The sequence below is a fragment of the Tachyglossus aculeatus genome, chromosome 21 (genome assembly GCF_015852505.1).
Source record: "Tachyglossus aculeatus isolate mTacAcu1 chromosome 21, mTacAcu1.pri, whole genome shotgun sequence".
In the NCBI taxonomy this organism is placed as follows: Eukaryota; Metazoa; Chordata; class Mammalia; order Monotremata; family Tachyglossidae; genus Tachyglossus; species Tachyglossus aculeatus.
Window position 1 is genome coordinate 9851120 of NC_052086.1, and position 18727 is coordinate 9869846.

The following is an 18727-nucleotide window of genomic DNA, read 5'->3' on the forward strand; positions in this document are numbered from 1 at the left end:
CCACTGTTGTGTAAGGACTGTCTCTATATGTTGCCAACTTGTACTTCCCAAGCACTTAGTACAGTGCTCTGCACACAGTAAGCGCTCAATAAATACGATTGATTGATAGCATAGATGGATTCCAGAGCAGGTTTTTTTTTAAGTGGTATTTGTTAAGCACTTACTATGTGCCAGGCACTGTACTAAGCGCTGGGGTAGATACAACTTAATCAGGTTGGACACAGTCCCAGTCCCATATGGGGCTCACCGTCCTAATCCCTATTTTACAGATGAGGGAACGAGGCCCGGAGAAGTGAAGTGACTTGTCCAAGGTCACACAGCGGCAGAGAGGTGGCGGAGCCGGGATTAGAACCCGGGTCCGCCTCCCAGGCTCGGATGTACTAGGCCATGCGGCCGTTGAGGTCTCAGAGACCACGAGCGCGGCTGTTCTCCACCGTATTTACTGAGCGCTTACTGTTCGCAGAGCACTGCACTGAGCGGTTTGGAAAGTATACTACAGCAATAAAGAGAGACAATCCCTGCCCACGGCGGTTCACTCTGGCAGCTTCCTGGCCACGTGGGCTACTGGCCAACCACGGTTCCGCGGAGAGGCTGCGTGGTCCGGGAAAAGGCCGTCTCAATACAGGCACGGACTAGAGAGGAACGTGTTTTCTGGCCATCCATTTTGCCTCACGCTGATGAAAAGACAGCGGGCCGGGGATCCACCCTTAAAATCAGTCCCCACCACCCGGGAATGAGAATGGTAATTAGTGCCACCCTTTCATTCCCTATCCACTCCCTGACTCCGTCGTGTCAGCTACTGGAATTCCCCGGAACGCAAACCCAGCCAACCAGTTTCGCGAGGAAACAGAAGCGGCGTGCCCCTCATCCAAAGACCCGGTGGCTGGAAGATCTTTTTGAGCTTCTTTTTTTAAAATGGTATTTGTTATAGACTATGTGCCAGAAACTGTACTAAACGCTGGGGAAGATCCCAGCTCATCAGGTTGGGCATGGTCCCTGTCCCCCGTGGGGCTCACGGTCTTCACCCCCATTTTAAAGATGAAGTAACTGAGGTCATGGGGAATGAAATGGCTTGCCCAAGGTCCCGCAGCAGACACGTGGCAGAGCCGGGATTAGAATCCAGGTCCCTGGAGTCCCAGGCCTCACCTCTTTCCACTAGGCCGGCTGCTTCTCTCTTACAGGGCGCGGAGCGCTATACTAAGCACTCGGAAGAGTCTGCTACAGTACAGTTGGCAGACCCCGTTCCCTTTGCCCGTGTTTACAGCCCAGAGGACTAGCTGGGCGATTATACAATCTGGATTAGATGGGGGTTGCATTGGCCAGCGGAAAAGCACCCACGAATCCAAGAAGAGGTAAAGTCGGGTCTGCCACGTTCTTGCTACGCTCAACAAATCCCGTTGTCCGATCAGCTGGACGACAAAGCTGCCCGTCATCTCGTCTGTCTCACCGCCAACCTCTCACCCACGTCCCGCCTCCGGCCTGGAACGCCCTTCCTCTTCATATCCGATAGAGGATCGCTCTCCCCACCTTCAAAGCCTTATTAAAAGCCCATCTCCTCCAAGAGGCCCTCCCCAACTAAGCCCTCCTTTCCTCTTCTCCCTCCCTTCAGATCACCTTGATTCGCTCCCTTTATTCACCCAACCCTCAGACCCACTTAAGTCCATCTCTGTCATTTATTTATTTATATTGTCTGCCTTCCCCTCGAGATTGTAAGCTCATTCGTTCGTTCAGTTGTATTTATCGAGAGCTTACTGCGTGCAGAGCACTGTACGATAAATAGACACGCTCCCTGCCGACAACGAGCTTACAGTCTAGAGTGGAGGGGAGAGTGTCTGTTATATCGTTCTACTGTACTCTCCCAAGCGCTTAGTACAGTGCTCTGCAAACACTAAACGCTCAAATACGATGGTCTGAGCCGGCTCAAAGGGCTGGGTGAGAGAAACCGCCGCAACTAGCAAGATATACGGAGACGCCCGGTCCGAGTTGCCAGATTTAATACCATCGTTCTGCCCCGTCGGAGTAGCGAGACGCCCCCCCGTCAAACGCCCAAGGTTTACTCACACAGCTCGAGAGAAGCTGGCACCAAACGCGCCTGCAAGAAGTGTTTTAAGGCGGACTGAAAACATCTTCTGGCGATCGAGACGGCAGGGCCTCGGTGAGAACGCACCGTGACCAGAGTCCCGAGGGCTTTTGGGAAATGAGAGGAAGGGATGAGCGGGAGGGCTCTGGCCCCAAAGTCAGCGGGGGCGGTGAAAAACGGGTCAAGTCTTTGGTGGATCACGTGCGCGTCGATTCAGAGAGGCCGCAAAGCGGAATTAGGCAGGGGCTTCCTGCAGGCACTTTAGGGACCCAGGCCAAAGGGCGAGGGCCGAGTTAGGAGGAGGATGCTGTCTCAGAGGCCTGAGGAGACTCAGGGTACCACACCCGACCCCCGCCAGTCTCTCCCAGCCGCCTGAGCCCAGGGTGCTCTAGAAGCCGAGACCCCAACCCGGCCCGTGCGATTCGTCCGCCGTCGAAGATCGTTTCTCGGTAGGTCCAAGTGACCCGATGATTCCCTGTGACGTAGCCCCCGACCCACTCCCCGCCAAGACCGTGGCAGTTCGTCGTCTGTGCCGACTGCCCTCTTGCCAACCTTCCACCGCGATCACAGACGGGAGGGCTTCGGTGCCCTGGGGCAGAGCGGATCGGAGGAAGACGGCGGCCCGCTTTGGTCCCCGCTCCGCTGCCAAAGGACGGCCTGGGAAGCCGCCCCTCCTATTCTGATGGAGGGGGCTCGTTTACGTGGCCGCTCCCCAGGAGCCGGACGGCCACCCGAGGGGCCCGAGTAGGAGCCCGCCTGACCCGGTCCGAGGGGAAATCCCCTCCAAAGGACAGAGGGTCATCTTCCCGTCGACTTGAAATCGCCACCGTGTGAGGAAGTGCTGGTAGGAGTGAAATTCCCAGACCCGCCCCGATCAAAGAGACCGGAGGGGCCCTTCCGGACAGACCACCATGGCCGTCCGGGCTACTTAAGGCTGACGACGGTGGCCTGGCGAGGTCATTGGTTTTCAGAGTCAGCCAAGGAAGAAGACTACCCCTGCCCCCCCACAGCCGGTATGGAAGGCGGGGAGCCACAGGGAGGAGATACCATCCCCGACAGCAGGTCAAGGGTTCCAAGTAGCTGACACCGTAGAGGTCATAGGAGGTGGGGTCAGGGTCCCGAGGGTTTCTGACAAAAAAGGTCTGGGATGGGGAGACTGGCTTGCTCGAGAGGCCCCTGCAGAGCGGGGAGGTCAGGGGAGGGGGGGAGAAAGGGAGGGGGGGGACAGAGGGAGAGGGAGGGAAAGGGAGAGACAAAAGGGAGAAAGGAGAGAGAGGGAGAGAAAGAAAGAGAAGGGGAGAAAGAGAGAGAAAGGGAGAGAAAGGGAGAGGGAGGGACAGAGGGAGAGACAGGGAGGGGAGTGAGAGAGAGAAAGAGGGGAAAGGGAGGGGAGAGAGAAAGGGAAAGAAGAGGGGAGAGAGGAGGAAGAGGGAGAAAGGGAGAGAGGGATAGAAAGGGAGAGGGAGAGAAAGGGAGAGAAAGGGGGAGAGAGGGAGAGAAAAGAAGAGAGGGAGAGGAAAGGGGGAGAGGGAGAGAAAGGGAAAGAAAGGGAGAGAGGGACAGAGCAAGGGAGGAAGGGAGGGGAGCAACAGAAAGAGAGAAAGAGGAGGAAGGGAGGGGAGCAACAGAAAGAGACAGAAAGAGGAGAAAGGGAGGGGAGAGAGAAAGAGAAAGAGGGGAGAGAGAGAGAGGAGAGAGAGAGAATATGTGTATGTATGGGGGGCTGGGGGCGGGGGTCACTGGATACTGGGCTTGTTCAGGTGAGTGGGGGACTGACGCCGGAGCGAAAGCTGGCGAAAAGCCTCAGAAGAGGCTTCACAAGAGGCCTGTGGTGGAGAGGCGGGAGCAGGGGTGGGGCGGGAGCGAGACCCTCGCCCTTTGGGTGAGGGAACCGGGCCCACTGGGCTGTGCTCTTGGGAGGGAAAGGCCTGTGGTCTTTCCCAACAGGCCTGCTGAATTGCAGCCACCCACTCCTGTGCCCCTCTATGAGTCAGCCTGAGACCGGCGGGCATCACTCCTGCCCCCGCCTCACCGCCTGCCCACGGCTTTTAGCGTCTCCCACTTCAGACGCATCTCTGTGAAGGGGGTTCCCCCCGCTGGGGCCCTGGCGTTCCTCGCTTCCTCCTCAGCCAGGCGCCGCTAATCCAAATCCCCATCCCCACCCCGCCAGGGAAGCGGCTACTACATCTACGTCCCCTCACCCACCCCCACTCCCCCCGACCCAAAGCACAATTCACGGCCTCAAACTACCAACTAGATGCGGCGGAGAGGGTGCAGCGGCCCGCTCGCCCTCACCGACGGCCCGGACTGGCAAACTCCGTGGGGGGGACGGGGGTTCCCTCACTCTTCTGCCCAGAGCCCCCCGCTCAACCCCTGAGTAGCCAGCCGGGCCCAGACCTCCGGGTAAGACGGCAGACCCCTTCCCCGGCGCCGACTGGTTTGCGCTAAAGGGAAGCTATGAAGGAGGCAGTGGAGGACGGGGTTGGATGGCAGTGGCAGCCCCCCCGGCCCCCGGCCCCCTAGTAGAAGGAGATGCTGGACTTGCCACCCGGTGGGTTGAGGACTTTGTTGTGGGAGCGGGGTCTGGGCCCCAGCCTGGGCTCATGGTTGTCCACGTGGGGCTCACGTGCCGGCTCCTTGGTGGCGTCGCTTTTGCCCGCGTCGCCCTTTTCCTTCTGTTCTCTCGGGGAGGGCGCGTTTCCAGAAGCTGGTGGATTGAGGAAAGAGGGTCGTCAGCTCAAGGTTAAAGCTAAAAATCACACGGGAGCAGCACGGCGTTACGGACAGGGCCCGGGAGTCAGAAGGTCATTTACTATTCTGTTTATTTTATTTTGTTAATATGTTTTGTTTGGTTTTGTTGTCTGTCTCCCCCTTCTAGACTGTGAGCCTGTTGTTGGGTAGGGACCCGTCTCTATATGTTGCCAACTTGTACTTCCCAAGTGCTTAGTACAGTGCTTTGCACACAGTAAGCGCTCAATAAATACGACTGAATGAATGGGTTCTCATCCTGGCTCCGCCACTTGTCTGCTGTGTGACCTGGGGCGAGTCACTTCACTTCACTGGGCTTTAGTTCCCTCATCTGGAAAATGGGGATGGAGACTGTGAGCCCCACGTGGGACAGGGACTGTGTCCAACATAATAATAATAATAATATTAATAATGATGGTATTTGTTAGGTGCTTACTATGTGCCAAGTACCGTTCTAAGCGCTGGAGTAGATACAAGGTGATGAGGTTGCCCCATGTGGGGCTCACAGTCTCCATCCCCATTTTCCAGATGAGGGAACTGAGGCCCAGGGAAGTGAAGTGACTTGCCCAAAGTCACACAGTTGACAAGTGGCGGAGCCGGGATTAGAACCCATGACCTCTGACTCCCAAGCCCAGGCTCTTTCAAATAAGCCATGCTGCTTCTCCACCCCAGTGACTAGTACAGTGCCGGACACATACTAAGCGCTTAAACACCATGATTACAATTTCTTGAGCGCTTACCGAGGGCAGAGCACCATACTAAGCACTTAGTTCCTTCGAGTCAATCATATTGCTTGAGCGCTTACCGCAGACAAAGCACTGTACTAAGCACTTGACTTTTAGTATCTTTTTTACTATCTTTCCCATCTACTATCTTTTACTATCTCGATTTTTCTAATCGCTATTATCATCAAGCAGGGTGGCCTGCTCGCCTGCGGCGGGCATCGGGAGGAATGGCTCCTACTCCCGGCTTTGTCACTGGCCCGCCGTGTGACCTTGGATGAATCATTTTCCCTCTCCGGGCCTCAGCTTCCCCTTCTACTGCAAGGGGATAAGAGCCCTGCTTGCCTTCCCTCTCAGACTGAGAGCCTCATGTGGGACGGAAATAGCGGCCCATCTATCGCTAGGAAAGAGCCCAGGCTTTGGAGTCTGTATATATGTTTGTACGTATTTATTACTCTATTTATTTATTTATTTATTTTACTTGTACATATTTATTCTATTTATTTTGTTAATATGTTTTGTTTTGTTGTCTGTCTCCCCCTTCTAGACTGTGAGCCCACTGTTGGGTAGGGACCGTCTCTATATATTGCCAACTTGGACTTCCCAAGTGCTTAGTACAGTGCTCTGCACACAGTAAGCGCTCAATAAATACGACTGAATGAATGAATCTGGCTATTTTAGATCTCCTCCAGCGCTTAGCACCATTGAGGGCTCCTAATAAGCATTCCATAAATACCGTTCCTGCCTGGCCTAGTGGAAGAAGCCCAGGTCTTGGAGTCAGAAGACCTGGATTCTAATCCCAGCGCTGCCACGTGTCTGCTGGGTGACCTTGGGCAAGTCACTTTGCTGGGCCTCCGTTTCCTCATCTGTGAAATGGGAATTAAATCTTACCCTCTCCTACTTAGGCTGTGAACCCCATGCGGTACCGGGGCTGAATACCTTGTATCTGCCCCAGCGCTTCATAAGATGCTCGGCACACAGTAAGTGCTTAACCGATACCATAACTATTCATTCAATTGCATTTATTGAGCGCTTACTGTGTGCATAGCACTGTACTAAGCACTTAGAAAGTACAATTCTGCAACAAAGAGAGACGATCCCTGCTCAAAACGGGCCCCAGTGCTGAATACAGTGCCTAGCACAGAGTGAGCGCTTCAGCCCACCATTATTATAATTTGACTTTCCAGCTCCCGGGAGAGAAGACACCTTGGCCTCAACTTGTTCCAGACGACGCCCGTAAGGGAGAGACGAGGGAGCCGCCCGCTACCACCCGGAAAAGATGACAACGCAGGGAAGCCGGCCAAGGTCCAAAATGATTACAGCACATAGTCCAGCCTAATAATAATGGCATTAAGTGCTCACTCTGGGCAGGAGCAGTGAGGCCTAGTAGAAAGAGCCCTGGGAGTCCGATTCCGGTTCTGCCACGCTCCTGCTGTGTGACCTTGAGCAAGTCACTCGACTGCTCTGGGCTTCAGTTTCCTCGGCTGTAAAATGGGGAGTCTGTCCTCTTAGTGAGTCCCAGGTGGGATGGGAACTGGGTCCCACTGGAGTAGCTTGTATCTGCCCCAGTGTCTGACACATAGTAAGCGCTTAATTCCATTAATAATAATAGTGGCATTTATTAAGCGCTTACTATTTGTGAAGCACTGTTCTAAGCGCTGGGGTGGTTACAAGGTGATCAGGTTGTCCCTCGGGGGGCTCAGTCTTCATCCCCATTTTACAGATGAGGTAACTGAGAAGTTAAGTGACTTGCCCAAAGTCACCAGCTGACAAGCGGCGGACCTGGGTTTGAACCCATGACTTCTGACTCCGAAGCCCGTGCTATTTCCACTGAGCCACGCTGCTTCATTAAAAAAAAAGTGCTGGTACAGATAGTCAGCTCAGACAAAAGAATAATAATAATAATTGTGGTATTTGTTAAGTGCCAGACACTGTTCTAAGCCCTAGGGTGAATACAAGCAAATCACGTTGGGCGCCATCCCTGTCCCTCATGGGGCTCACAGTCTCAATCCCCATTTTGCAGATGAGGTAACTGAGGCCCAGAGAAGTGAACTGAGTAGCCCAAGGTCACAGAGAAGACAAGGGGCAGAGCCGGAATTAGAATCCATAACCTTCTGACTCCTGGGCCAGGGCTCTCTCTACCCCTTAAGCCACCCTGGACACAAGGACACCGGTGGGCCTCCTCTAACTCTCCAAGCCGGTTTGAAATGAATGAGCAGGAGAATTAGGGAATTAGGGAAGTGAAGAACCTAAGCTCAAACAGAACTTTGCTGTGAGCGTGTGCGAGGAAAGAGGGTGGGGACTTGGGGGAGAGGGCCGAGGGGAGGTGGATTTTGGAGAAGGGAGCAGGCCGGATAGCTGCCACGTAGGGAGGGAGAAGGGGGTCTTCTAATAATACCACTAATAGTAATTACGGTACAGTACGGTATCTCAGCCTTGGTAGCCAAAGCCCAGGGGTACTGAGCCCCTCAGAGTCGTACCAGGCAAAGGGAAGAGGAAACGGGAGGGTTGGGGAGGAGGGCTGTCAACAGTCTTCTCACCTTTGGGTTCAGATTTCGCGTCCTCGCCTTCGTGTAAGACAATGTGATCCTGAAATGAAACACACACCGGCGTTAGGTGGAGATGGCGTTTTACAGGGGGCTTCCAGCCTTCATCCTCATTTTACAGATGAGGTAACTGAGAAGTTAAGTGATTCGCCCAAGGTCACACAGCAGACAGGTGGCAGAACTGGGATTAGGACCTCCCCGGACTGTGCTCTTTCCATTAAGCCAGGGCTCCCGCCCCACAGCCCTCGTGTATATATGTACATATTTGTCATTCTATTTATATTAATGATGTGCATGTATCTACAATTCTAGTTATTTATACTGATGCTATTGATGCCTGTTTACTTGTTTTGATGCCTGTCTCCCCCCTTCTAGACTGTGAGACCGTTGTGGGCAGGGATTGTCTCTATTTGTTGCCGAACTGTACTTTCCAAGCGCTTAATAAGGGAAGCAGCGTGGCGCAGTGGAAAGAGCTCGGGCTTTGGAGTCAGAGGTTCAAATCCCAGCTCCACCAATTGTCAGCTGACTTTGGGCAAGTCACTTCACTTCTCTGGGCCTCAGTTACCGCATCTGTAAAATGGGGATTAAGACTGTGAGCCCCCCCATGGGACAACCTGATCACCTTGTAACCTCCCCAGCGCTTAGTACAGTGCTTTGCACATCATAAGCGCTTAACAAATGCCATCATCATCATTATTATTATTATTATTATTAATACAGTGCTCTGCCCACAGTAAGCGCTCAATAAATACGATTGAATGAATGACCCCAGGTCTCTCCAACTCCCAGGCCCAGGCTCTGTCCACCGTGTCGCACGGTGCGGTGGTCTTACCTGCCGATGGCCCCCGGCCCCGGGACGTACCTTGGGTTTATTTGGGTGAGCTCGAGCGGCCGTGGCGGTGAGAGGAGACCCAAAGATGTCGCTGGTCTTTCCCCCGGGAGGGTTGGGGCGCTGGCGGGCCTGGACCGGGCTGGGCTCCTCAAAGATGCCACTTCCTTTGCCTCCTGCGGAGACCGGCGGGGCAAAATCAGTCCAGCTGGACCCCGGTCAGCCTTTCCGGAGACTCTCATTTATCGATATTAACCTCTGTCTCCCCCTCTGGACTGTAAGCTCGTCGTGGGGAGGGAATGCGTCTGTTCTCCTGTTGTACTGTACTCTCCCAAACGCTTAGTACAGTGCTCTGCACACAGTAAGCGCTCAAGAAATACAACTGACTGACAGACTCTGCTTAGCAACTTGGGGAGCAAAGGAGAGAGAGGACTGAACTCTCTTTCAAATGCCCCCTGTTCATTCGTTCATTCAATCGCATTTATTGAGCGCTAACTCTGTGCAGAGCACTGGACTAAGCACTTGGAAGAGACTAATACAACAGTAAACAGACACAATCCCTGCCCACAACGAGCCTACGGTCTAGAGGGGGGAAGACACATTAATAAAAATAAATAAATGACAGATATGGACATAAGTGGGGCTGGGCAGGCGGGAGAGCAAAGGGAGCAAGTCAGGGCGATGCAGAAGGGAGTGGGAGAAGAGGAAAGGGGGGCTTAATCAGGGAAGGCCTCTTGGAGGAGGCGTGCCCTCATTAAGCCTTTGAAGTGGAGGGGAGAGTCACTGTCTGTTGGGTTTGAGGGGGGGAGGGCGTTCCAGGCCAGAGGCAGGACGTGGACGAGGGGTCGGCAGCAGCAGGAAATGCAGGCCAGTCATTCATTCGATTGTATTGACTGAGTGCTATGTGCAGAGCACTGTACTAAGCGCTTGGGAGAGTACAATACTGTACTTCTAGACTGTAAGCCTGGCGTGGGCAGCAGGGATTATCTCTATTGCTGAATTGTACGTTCCAAGCGCACAATAAGAGCTCAGCGAGAAGCAGCGTGGCACAGTGGGTAGAGCCCAGGCCTGGGAATCAGAAGGACATGGGTCCTAATCCTGGCTCCGCCGCTTGTCTGCTGTTTGACTGTGGGCAACTCACTTGCCTTCTCTGGGCCTCAGTGACCTCATCTGCAAAATGGGGATTGAGGCTGTGAGCCTCATGTGGGACAGGGACTGTGTCCAACTCGATTTGCTTGCATCCAACCCAGCGCTTAGTACAGCGCCTGGCACGTAGTAAGTGCTTAACAAATACCATTATTATTACTGATAAATAGGAATGAATACAACAATGAACACACACATTCCCTGGTCTCGACTTTGCATGGCAATGTTAAGAGTCAGGTGGGGGCCCAATGACCAGGGCCTCTCAGTCTGTCAAATTTATTGAGCGCTTAATGCGTGCAGAGCATTGTACTAAGCGCTTGGGAGAGTTCGACAGAATAATATGACAGACACATTCAGGTGGGCTGGTTAATGATGTTGATGATGATAATAATAATAATAATCACCGGGAGGATTGGACCTCCTTGGGACGTTCTGCGGTTCTTCCGACGCTCCAAAAATACTGGAGGCCATCCTGTGGGGCTTGGTGGAAGCTGCCGCTTCGTCGGGGCTTCCGAAGAGATTGCTGGAGGCTCCGCCGGGGGGCTTCAATACCCTGGGGGAGGGAAGAAAACAACCGTGAGTTCACAGGACAAGCCGTGTCGCCTTCTGGGGAGAGAAAAAATCCCAGCCTGGGTTCTCATCCTGGATCCGCCCCCGTTGTCTGCTCTGTGTGACCTTAGGCAAGTCACTTCACTGAGAAGCAGCGTGGCTCAGTGGCAAGAGCCCGGGCTTGGGAATCAGAGGTCGTGGGTTCTAATCCCAGCCCCGCCACGTAGCAGCTGTGTGACCTTGGGCCAGTCACTTCACTTCTCTGGGCCTCAGTGACCTCTTCTGTAAAATGGGGATTATGACTGTGAGTCCCAGGTGGGACACCCTGATTACCTTGCATCTACCCCAGGACTTAGAACAGTGCTCAGCACATCATAATAATAATAATGGTATTTGTTAAGCGCTTGCTATGTGCCAAGCACTGTTCAAAGCGCTGGGGTACGTACAAGGTAATCAGGCTGTCCCACGGGGGGCTCACAGTCCTCATACCCATTTTACAGATGAGGTAACTGAGGCACAAAGAAGTGAAGTGACTTGCCCAAAGTCACACAGCTGACAAGTGGCGGAGCTAGGATTAGAACCCATGACCTCTGACTCCCAAGCCTGGGCTCTTTCCACTGAGCCATGCCTAACAAATACCATTATTATTATTATTATTATTCACTCTTCCAGGGAAGGAGCATGGCCTAGCGGATAGAGTATGGGCCTGGGAATCAGAAGGATGGGTTCTAAGTCTGGATCCTCCGCTGGTCTGCTGTGTGACTTGGACTAGTAGCTTCTCTTCTCTGGGCCTCAGTTATCTCTTCTGTAAAATGGGGATTAAGACCGTGAACCCCATACGGGACAGAGAATGGGCCCATCCTGATTAGCTTCTATCTACCCCAGAGCTTGGAACAGTGCTTGACACATAGAAAGCGCTCACCAAATACCATTACTATTATTATTACCCTCTGTCAATCATTCGTATTTATAAAGCACTTACTGAGCATTCATTCAATCGCATTTATTGAGCGCTTACCGTGTGCACAGCACTGTACTAAGCGCTTGGGAAGTTGGCAACATATAGAGACTGTCCCTACCCAACAGCGGGCTCACAGTCTAGAAGGGGGAGACAGACAGCAAAACAAAACATATTAACAAAATAATATAAATAGAATAGTAAATATGTACAAGTAAAATAGAGTAATAAATCTGTACAAACATATATACAGGTGCTGTGGGGAGGGGAAAGAGGTAGGGCGGGGGGGGATTGAGAGGGGGAGCACTGTACTAAGCGCTTGGGAGAGTCCTATAGAACAATATAGGAGACACGTTCCCTGCCCACAATGAGCTTACAGTCTAGAGGGGCGGATAGATAGAAATAAAGGACAAGATGTGGACATTAAGTGTGGTGGGGTGGAGGGAGGGGTGAATAGAGGAAGCAAATCCAAGTACAAGGGTGAGGCAGAAGGAAGAGGGAGAAGAGGAAGTGAGGGCTTAGCTGGGGAAGGACTTTGGGGAGGAAATGTGCCCTCATTAGGGCTTTGAAGGAGGGGAGAGTGATCATCTGTCGATACGAAAAGGGTGGGTGATTCAGGCCAGAGGCAGGATATGGGCGAGAGGTCGGCAGCGAGACAGACGAGACGGAGGTACAGTGAGAAGGGTGGCATTAGGGGAACGAAGTGTGCGGACTGGGTTTGTAGTAGGAGAACAGCGAGGACACAGTAAGTGCTCAATGAATATGACTGACTGACAAAAATACCACAGTAGACATGGTGGGGTCCTTGGATTTCAGGGAAATCCCATCTCCTCTCTGAAGCCTTTTTTTTTTATAGTATTTGGTAAGCACTTACTCTGTGCTAAGCGCTGGGGTAGATACAAGCTCATCAGGCTGGACACAGTCCATAACCCACAGGGGCAGTCATAACCTCATTTTACAGTCGAGGAAACTGAAGCCAAGCAGTGTCTTGCCTGAGGTCACACGACAGTCGGGTGGCGGGGGCCAGGATTAGACCCCAAGACCTGACTCCTGAGCCCGGGCTCTAACTACTAATCCATGCTGCTTCTCTGGCTAATCTCTCATCTCCCCACCCACTGAATCACCTTGCTCTTGAGCTCGAGACCTCTAAGCATTTACTCACCTCACCCCCACGGCACCTAAAAACATCTCTTTATACTGGATTGCTTCCGCAACCTATAACTTATTGCCATGTCTGTCTCCCCCACTAGATTATAAGATCTTTATTGGCGGGGATCATCCATTCAATCCTTCAATCGTATTTCCTGAGCGCTTACTGTGTGCAGAGCACTGTACTAAGTGCTTGGGAAGGTCCAACAGAATAAGCAGACTCATTCCCTACCCACAACAAGCTTGGAGTCTAGAGGACTGTAGGGGAGTGGATCTCCCAAGCGCTCGGCGCAGTGCTCTGCACACAGCAAACGCTCAGTAAATATCATCAACTGACTGCAATTTCCGTTGAACTGGACAAAGGCCGTACGGTACTTCCTCATCCGGTTCCAAAGCCGCGAGGCAGCTAGCCCCAACTCGAGTCTGGTGCTTCTCTAACTTTGTTGCAGCTTTGTGGTTTAGTGGAAAGAGCCGGAACCTGGGAGTCGGAAAGTCCTGTATTCTAATCCCGGCCCCACCACGTGTCTGCGGTGTGACCCTGGGCGAGTCACTTCGTTTCGCTGGGCCTCCGTCCCCTCCTCTGCAAAATGGGGATTAAGAGGGTGAGCCCCGTCTGAGACGGGGACTGTCTCCAATCCGATTATGTTGTATCTACCCCAGGGCTCAATACAGTGCCTGGCACATAGTAATGAAATATCATTTAAAAAAACAGAAGGAAAACAAAACCACAACTTGCTCCTTGACTTCAAAATCCTGGAGAAGAGCTGGCGGTGAACAGAATGACCTTCTCAGATTATATTAACCCAAGGGGACAAGCCTGGATATCTGGAGTGATTGGACTCTCCTCTTCGCCGCTTCCAGAGGGGTATACGATCCTTTTAGGCTCCACAACCGGAAAAATACACTTAGGTGTCACCTAGGCCAGCTACAAACAGCTGGTACACATGCCTGCCTGTTTGAGGACTTAATATACTGCTCTGCAATCAATCAGTTGTATTTACTGAGCAAGTACTTTCATGCATTCAATCATATTTATTGAGCTCTTACTATGTGCAAAGCACTAAGCACTTGGGAGAGTACAGCAACAAAGAGACACATTCCCTGCCCACAACAAGCTCACGCTGTGGGCAGAGCACTGAACTAAGCACTCGGGAGAGTGCAATACAACAACAAACGGACACATTCCCTGCCCACAACGAGCTCGCACTGTGTGAAGAGCACTGCACTAAGCGCTTGGGAGAGTACAACAGAGTCGGTAGGCATGCTCCCTGACAGCAAGGAGCTTACAGTTCAGAGAAGCGAGTTGAACTGACAGAAATGTCAACATCCACTGTTTCCACTTCCTCTCCTTCAATTCTCTCTTTGACCCCCTCCAATCTGGCTTCCGCCCCCTTCACTCCATGGAAACCGCCCTCTCAAAGGTCACCGATGATCTCCTTCTGGTCAACTCCAATGACCTCTACTCCATCCTAAGCCTCCTCCGCCTCTCAGCTGCGGTGACTCTGTGGCCCACCCCCCTTCTAGAAACGTTATCCACCCTCGGCTTCACTGACCCTGTCCTCTCCTGGTTCTCCTCCTATCTCTCTGGCCACTCATTCTCTGTCTCCCAACCCCTAACCGTGGGGGTTCCTCAAGGCTCAGTTCTGGGTCCCCTTCTCTTCTCCATCTCCAGCCTCACCCTCGGGGAACTCATCCACCCTCACAGCATCAACTATTACCTCTAGGGGTTTGATTCCAAAATCTCCCCCCCCAGCCCTGATCTCTCTCCTCTGCAGTCTCACATTTCCTCCTGCTTTCGGGACATCTCTACTTATTTGTCCCACCCCTCAAACTTAAGACGTCCAAAACAGAGCTCCTTATCTGCTCACCCAAACCCCGTCCTCTCCCTGATTTTCCCATCACGGTAGACGACACCCATCCTCTGCATCTCACTTAGGCCTGATCCTTGACTCAACTCTCATTCAAACCCCGAATTCAATCTGTCAAGATATCCGGTCACTTCAACCTTCACAACATTGCTAAAAACTGCCCTGGCTTCTCTATCCAAAACGCTACCACGCTGATTCAAGCACTTCTCCTTTCCCACCTTGATTACTACATCCCTGCCTCCTGTTTCTCCCCAATCTAGACCACACTTCACTCTGCTACCTGGATCATTTTTCTACAAAACCACTCAGTCCATGTTTCCTCACCCACCTCTGCGTCAAACAAAAACTCTTCACCACCACCTTTACAGTAGTCAATCCCCTTGCCCCCTCCTACTTCACCTCACTACTCTCCTACTCCAATCTCATCTATCACGTCACGGATTTCACGCCCATATCCTGCCTCTGGCCAGGAACACCCTCCCTCTTCATTTCCGACAGTGACTCTCCCCTGCTTCAAAGCCTGATTGTAAGCCCATCTCCTCCAAGAGGCCTTCCCGGACTAAATCCTCCTTTCCTCTTCTCCCACTCCCTTCTGTCACCCCCACACTTAGCTCGACACGCTTTAGTCACCCCACACCACTGATGTCCATATCCATAAATGATTTACTTCTACATCCGTTTCCCTCTCTAGACTGTAAGCTCGTGGTGGGCAGGGAAAGTTTCTGTTTATTGCTCTCTTGTCCACTCCCAAGCCTTTAGTACTGTGCTCTGCACACAGTGAGGGCTCAATAAATATGATTGATCAATAAATACCATTGATTGTAGCTGAGGCGCAGGGAAGGGAAGAGGGGCCTTTTCTAATGTTGTGGATTTAATCAATGGCTCAACCTGGAATTTCCCAATCGCAAACCACTGAGCCAAGCACTCGGGAGATGTTCCAATCACTGCTATTTATTGAGCACTTACCGGGTGCTTTACTTCTTTGTGCCCCAGTTATCTCGTCTGTAAAATGGGGATTAAGACTGAGAGCACTATGCGGGACAGGGATTGTGTCCAATCCAATTTGCCTTTATCCACCCCGGGGCTCAGAACAGTGCCTGGACTACGCATTTGGGAGAGCACAATATAACAACAGTTGGTAGAGGCATTCCCTGCCCATAACGGTTTCCTTTCATTTTCAGAAAACATGCGTTGTTGGATAAAACAGGAAGTAGTCCAGATATACTGGGCTGACATAGCAGAATAAGCAGCCCACATTCCCTGCAGAAGGATTTCTTAGCGAGCGAGAGAAACGACAAACAAAAACACTCTCCCAAAAGTTGTCCCCGCCGTCAGAGACTCTTCCTCAGTCATAGCCGGACTTAGGAGAGAGAGGAGCTCACGAGGGGCGGGTATGCGGGACTTCCTTAGAAGCGTCTCTTTTATAACGACCCTCGCTATCTCGACTAGGCCTACGGTGAATGTATTTTTCTTGGCTGGTGGCTGAAGTTCTAACATTCCTGGGCCCGGGCTGCTCTCCCTAAAGGAAACACACAATTTGTGGTGTTTCACTGAACTGCCCGAGCCCCTGAGGAGCTGGAATCGAATTAGCTTTCAGAGTTAAACTGGGTTAAGGCCCCCACCTCTCCCGCCCAGGCAGTCCACCTCCGCCCACCTCCCTTGTAGGATGAAGAGCTACGGGTGCAGGTGGTATTCTACAACCCACTTTTAGCCACCCCCAACCTTGGCGCTAATCCGTCTTTCCTCCACCCATTGTTTTTTAAAAACAACAAACATACAAACGTACCTTTAAAATAAATGTACAAGGAGGGGTTTTTTCCTTAACAAAAAAAAAACCCCTCAACCCTTAAAATCCCCTACTTTGCCTCTGAGCCCTATGTGGGACAGGGACTGTAGCTAATCTGCTTATAATAATAATAATAATAATAATAATAATAATAATAATAATAATAATAATAATAATAATAATGGCATTTCTTAAGCACTTACTACGTGCAAAGCACTGTTCTAAGCGCTGAGGAGGTTACAAGGTGATCAGGTTGTCCCACAGGGGGCTCACAGTCTTCATCCCCATTTTACAGATGAGGGAACTGAGGCCCAGAGAAGTGAAGTGACTTGCCCAAAGTCACACAGCTGACAACTGGGGGAGCCAGGATATGAACCCATGACCTCTGACTCCAAGGCCTGTGCTCTTTCCACTGAGCCACGCTGCTTCTCACGCTGCTTATCTTGTACTTACCCCACTGCTTAGTACATATCAAGCAGCATGGGCCCGGGAGTCAGGCCATGGGTTCTAATCGTGCCTGTGCCATGCTGTGTGGCCTTGGGCAAGCCACTTTACTTCTCTGTGCCTCAGTTACTTGATCTATAAAATGGGGATTAAGACTGCAAGCCCTTTGGGGGACAGGGACTGTGTCCAACCCAATTTAACTGTATCCATCCCAGGGATTAGTACACTGCCTGGCACACATTAAGCACTTAAATATCATTATTATTATGATGATGATTACCAACCCTGATGTCCTCTCCCAAGCGCTTACAGTAAGCGCTCAATAAATGGCATTGATCATGAGGACAGTACCCGTTGAATAAAGACAATTATTAAAAAGGAGTTCATTCTCTTTGAATGTGGACACTGTGTTCTTGAAGAACCATGCGTTCCGGGAAAAATCACGCTATAGTAACGACTGATTCACAGGAACGGATGGATCAGAGGGTGGACAGCCTGAACAAACTGTCTTGACAATAATAATTGTGCTATTTGTTGAGTGCTTACTATGTGTCAAGCACTGTTCTCTGCGCTGGGGAAGGTAAGAGATAATCAGGTCAGACACGGCTCCTGTCCCACACGGGGCTCTCAAACTAAGTAGGAGGAAGAACAGACTCCATTTTTCAGATGGGGCAACACAGGCAAGGAGAGGTTACTGCCCCAAACTACAACGAGGGAATGTGTCTGCTTATTATAGTGTACTCTCCCAGCACTTAGTACAGTGTTCTGCACACTTTAAGCACTCAATAAATACACTTGAATGAATGAATGGAACAAGCGGCTTGCCCAAGGTCACACAGTGAAGCCGGGATTAGAAACCAGGTCCAAAACTCTTTCCCTCATTCATTTAATCACATTTATTGAGCACTTACTGTGTGTGGAGTACCGTACTAAGCGCTTCAGAAAGTACAATACAGCAATAGAGACACTACTCTGCTCCACATTATGCCATGACTGCCATTTTTTGATATAAGTCCCTTTACCACCTTTCTGTCCAACTCCAGCCAAACACTTCACCGCTCTCTGCCGTTTTGCTGAATTAAAAACCTGAAAGTTGCCAAAAAAAAAAAACTCCAAAGAAATACAAAACCATGTGCTGTAAGGTGGTGACGGAGGCTGGGAAGCACACTGGCACCAAGAATGCCAACTTTAAATTTGGCATCTTAAACGCCAACTTGTGGATTGTGTTCTACCAGGATAGGTTCATCACGAGAAGCGGTGTGGCCTAGTGGAAAGAGCCCGGGCCCAGGAGTAAGAGGACCTGGGTTCTCATCCCGGCTCCGTCACTCGTCTGCTCAGTTCCTCAGTGTGCCTCAGTTCCCTCATCTGTGAAAAGGGGGATCAAGACTGTGAGCCCCACATGGGACATGGGCTGCGTAATTAGCTTGTGATAATAATGACTGTGCTATCTGTTAAGCACTTACAGTGTGTCAGGCACTGGACTTCGCACCGGGGTGGACACAAATCGGGTTGGACACAGTCCCTGTCCCACATGGGGCTCACTGTCTCAATCCCCATTTTCCAGGTGAGGGAACTGAGGCAGAGAGGAGTGAAGTCATTTGTCTAAGATCACACAGCAGACAAGTGGCAGGGATGGGATTAGAACCCATAAATAGAACCAATAAATAGAATGAAAGAATGAAGGGGGATTAGAACCGATTGCTCCTATTGGAAGCAGCCTGAGGTAGTGGTAAGCGCTTAGTACAGTGCTCTGTACTAAGACACTGCAGACAAATGGCAGCAAACCTTGTGACTCCCAGGCCCGTGCCCCAACCCCATGCAGCAGACAAATGGCAGCAAACCTTCTGACTCCTTTTAGACTGTGAGCCTACTGTTGGGTAGGGACTGTCTCTATATGTTGCC

The 18727-nt window shown here is 51.5% G+C and overlaps 1 protein-coding gene across 1 annotated transcript in view; it reads right to left on the minus strand.

Moving 5' to 3' along the window:
• Window positions 1–4300: 4300 nt before the first annotated feature.
• The window catches only part of JPT2 (Jupiter microtubule associated homolog 2), a 30150-nt gene continuing 15723 nt past the window's right edge, over window positions 4301–18727 (minus strand). Inside the window, exons 2-5 of the mRNA XM_038763497.1 lie at window positions 10476–10624; window positions 8959–9101; window positions 8091–8139; window positions 4301–4787 (exon numbers count right to left, since the gene is read on the minus strand). Of these exons, the coding sequence (XP_038619425.1) occupies window positions 4600–4787; window positions 8091–8139; window positions 8959–9101; window positions 10476–10624 (529 nt within the window). The 3' untranslated portion in view covers window positions 4301–4599. The remainder of the gene's footprint in view (window positions 4788–8090; window positions 8140–8958; window positions 9102–10475; window positions 10625–18727) is intronic.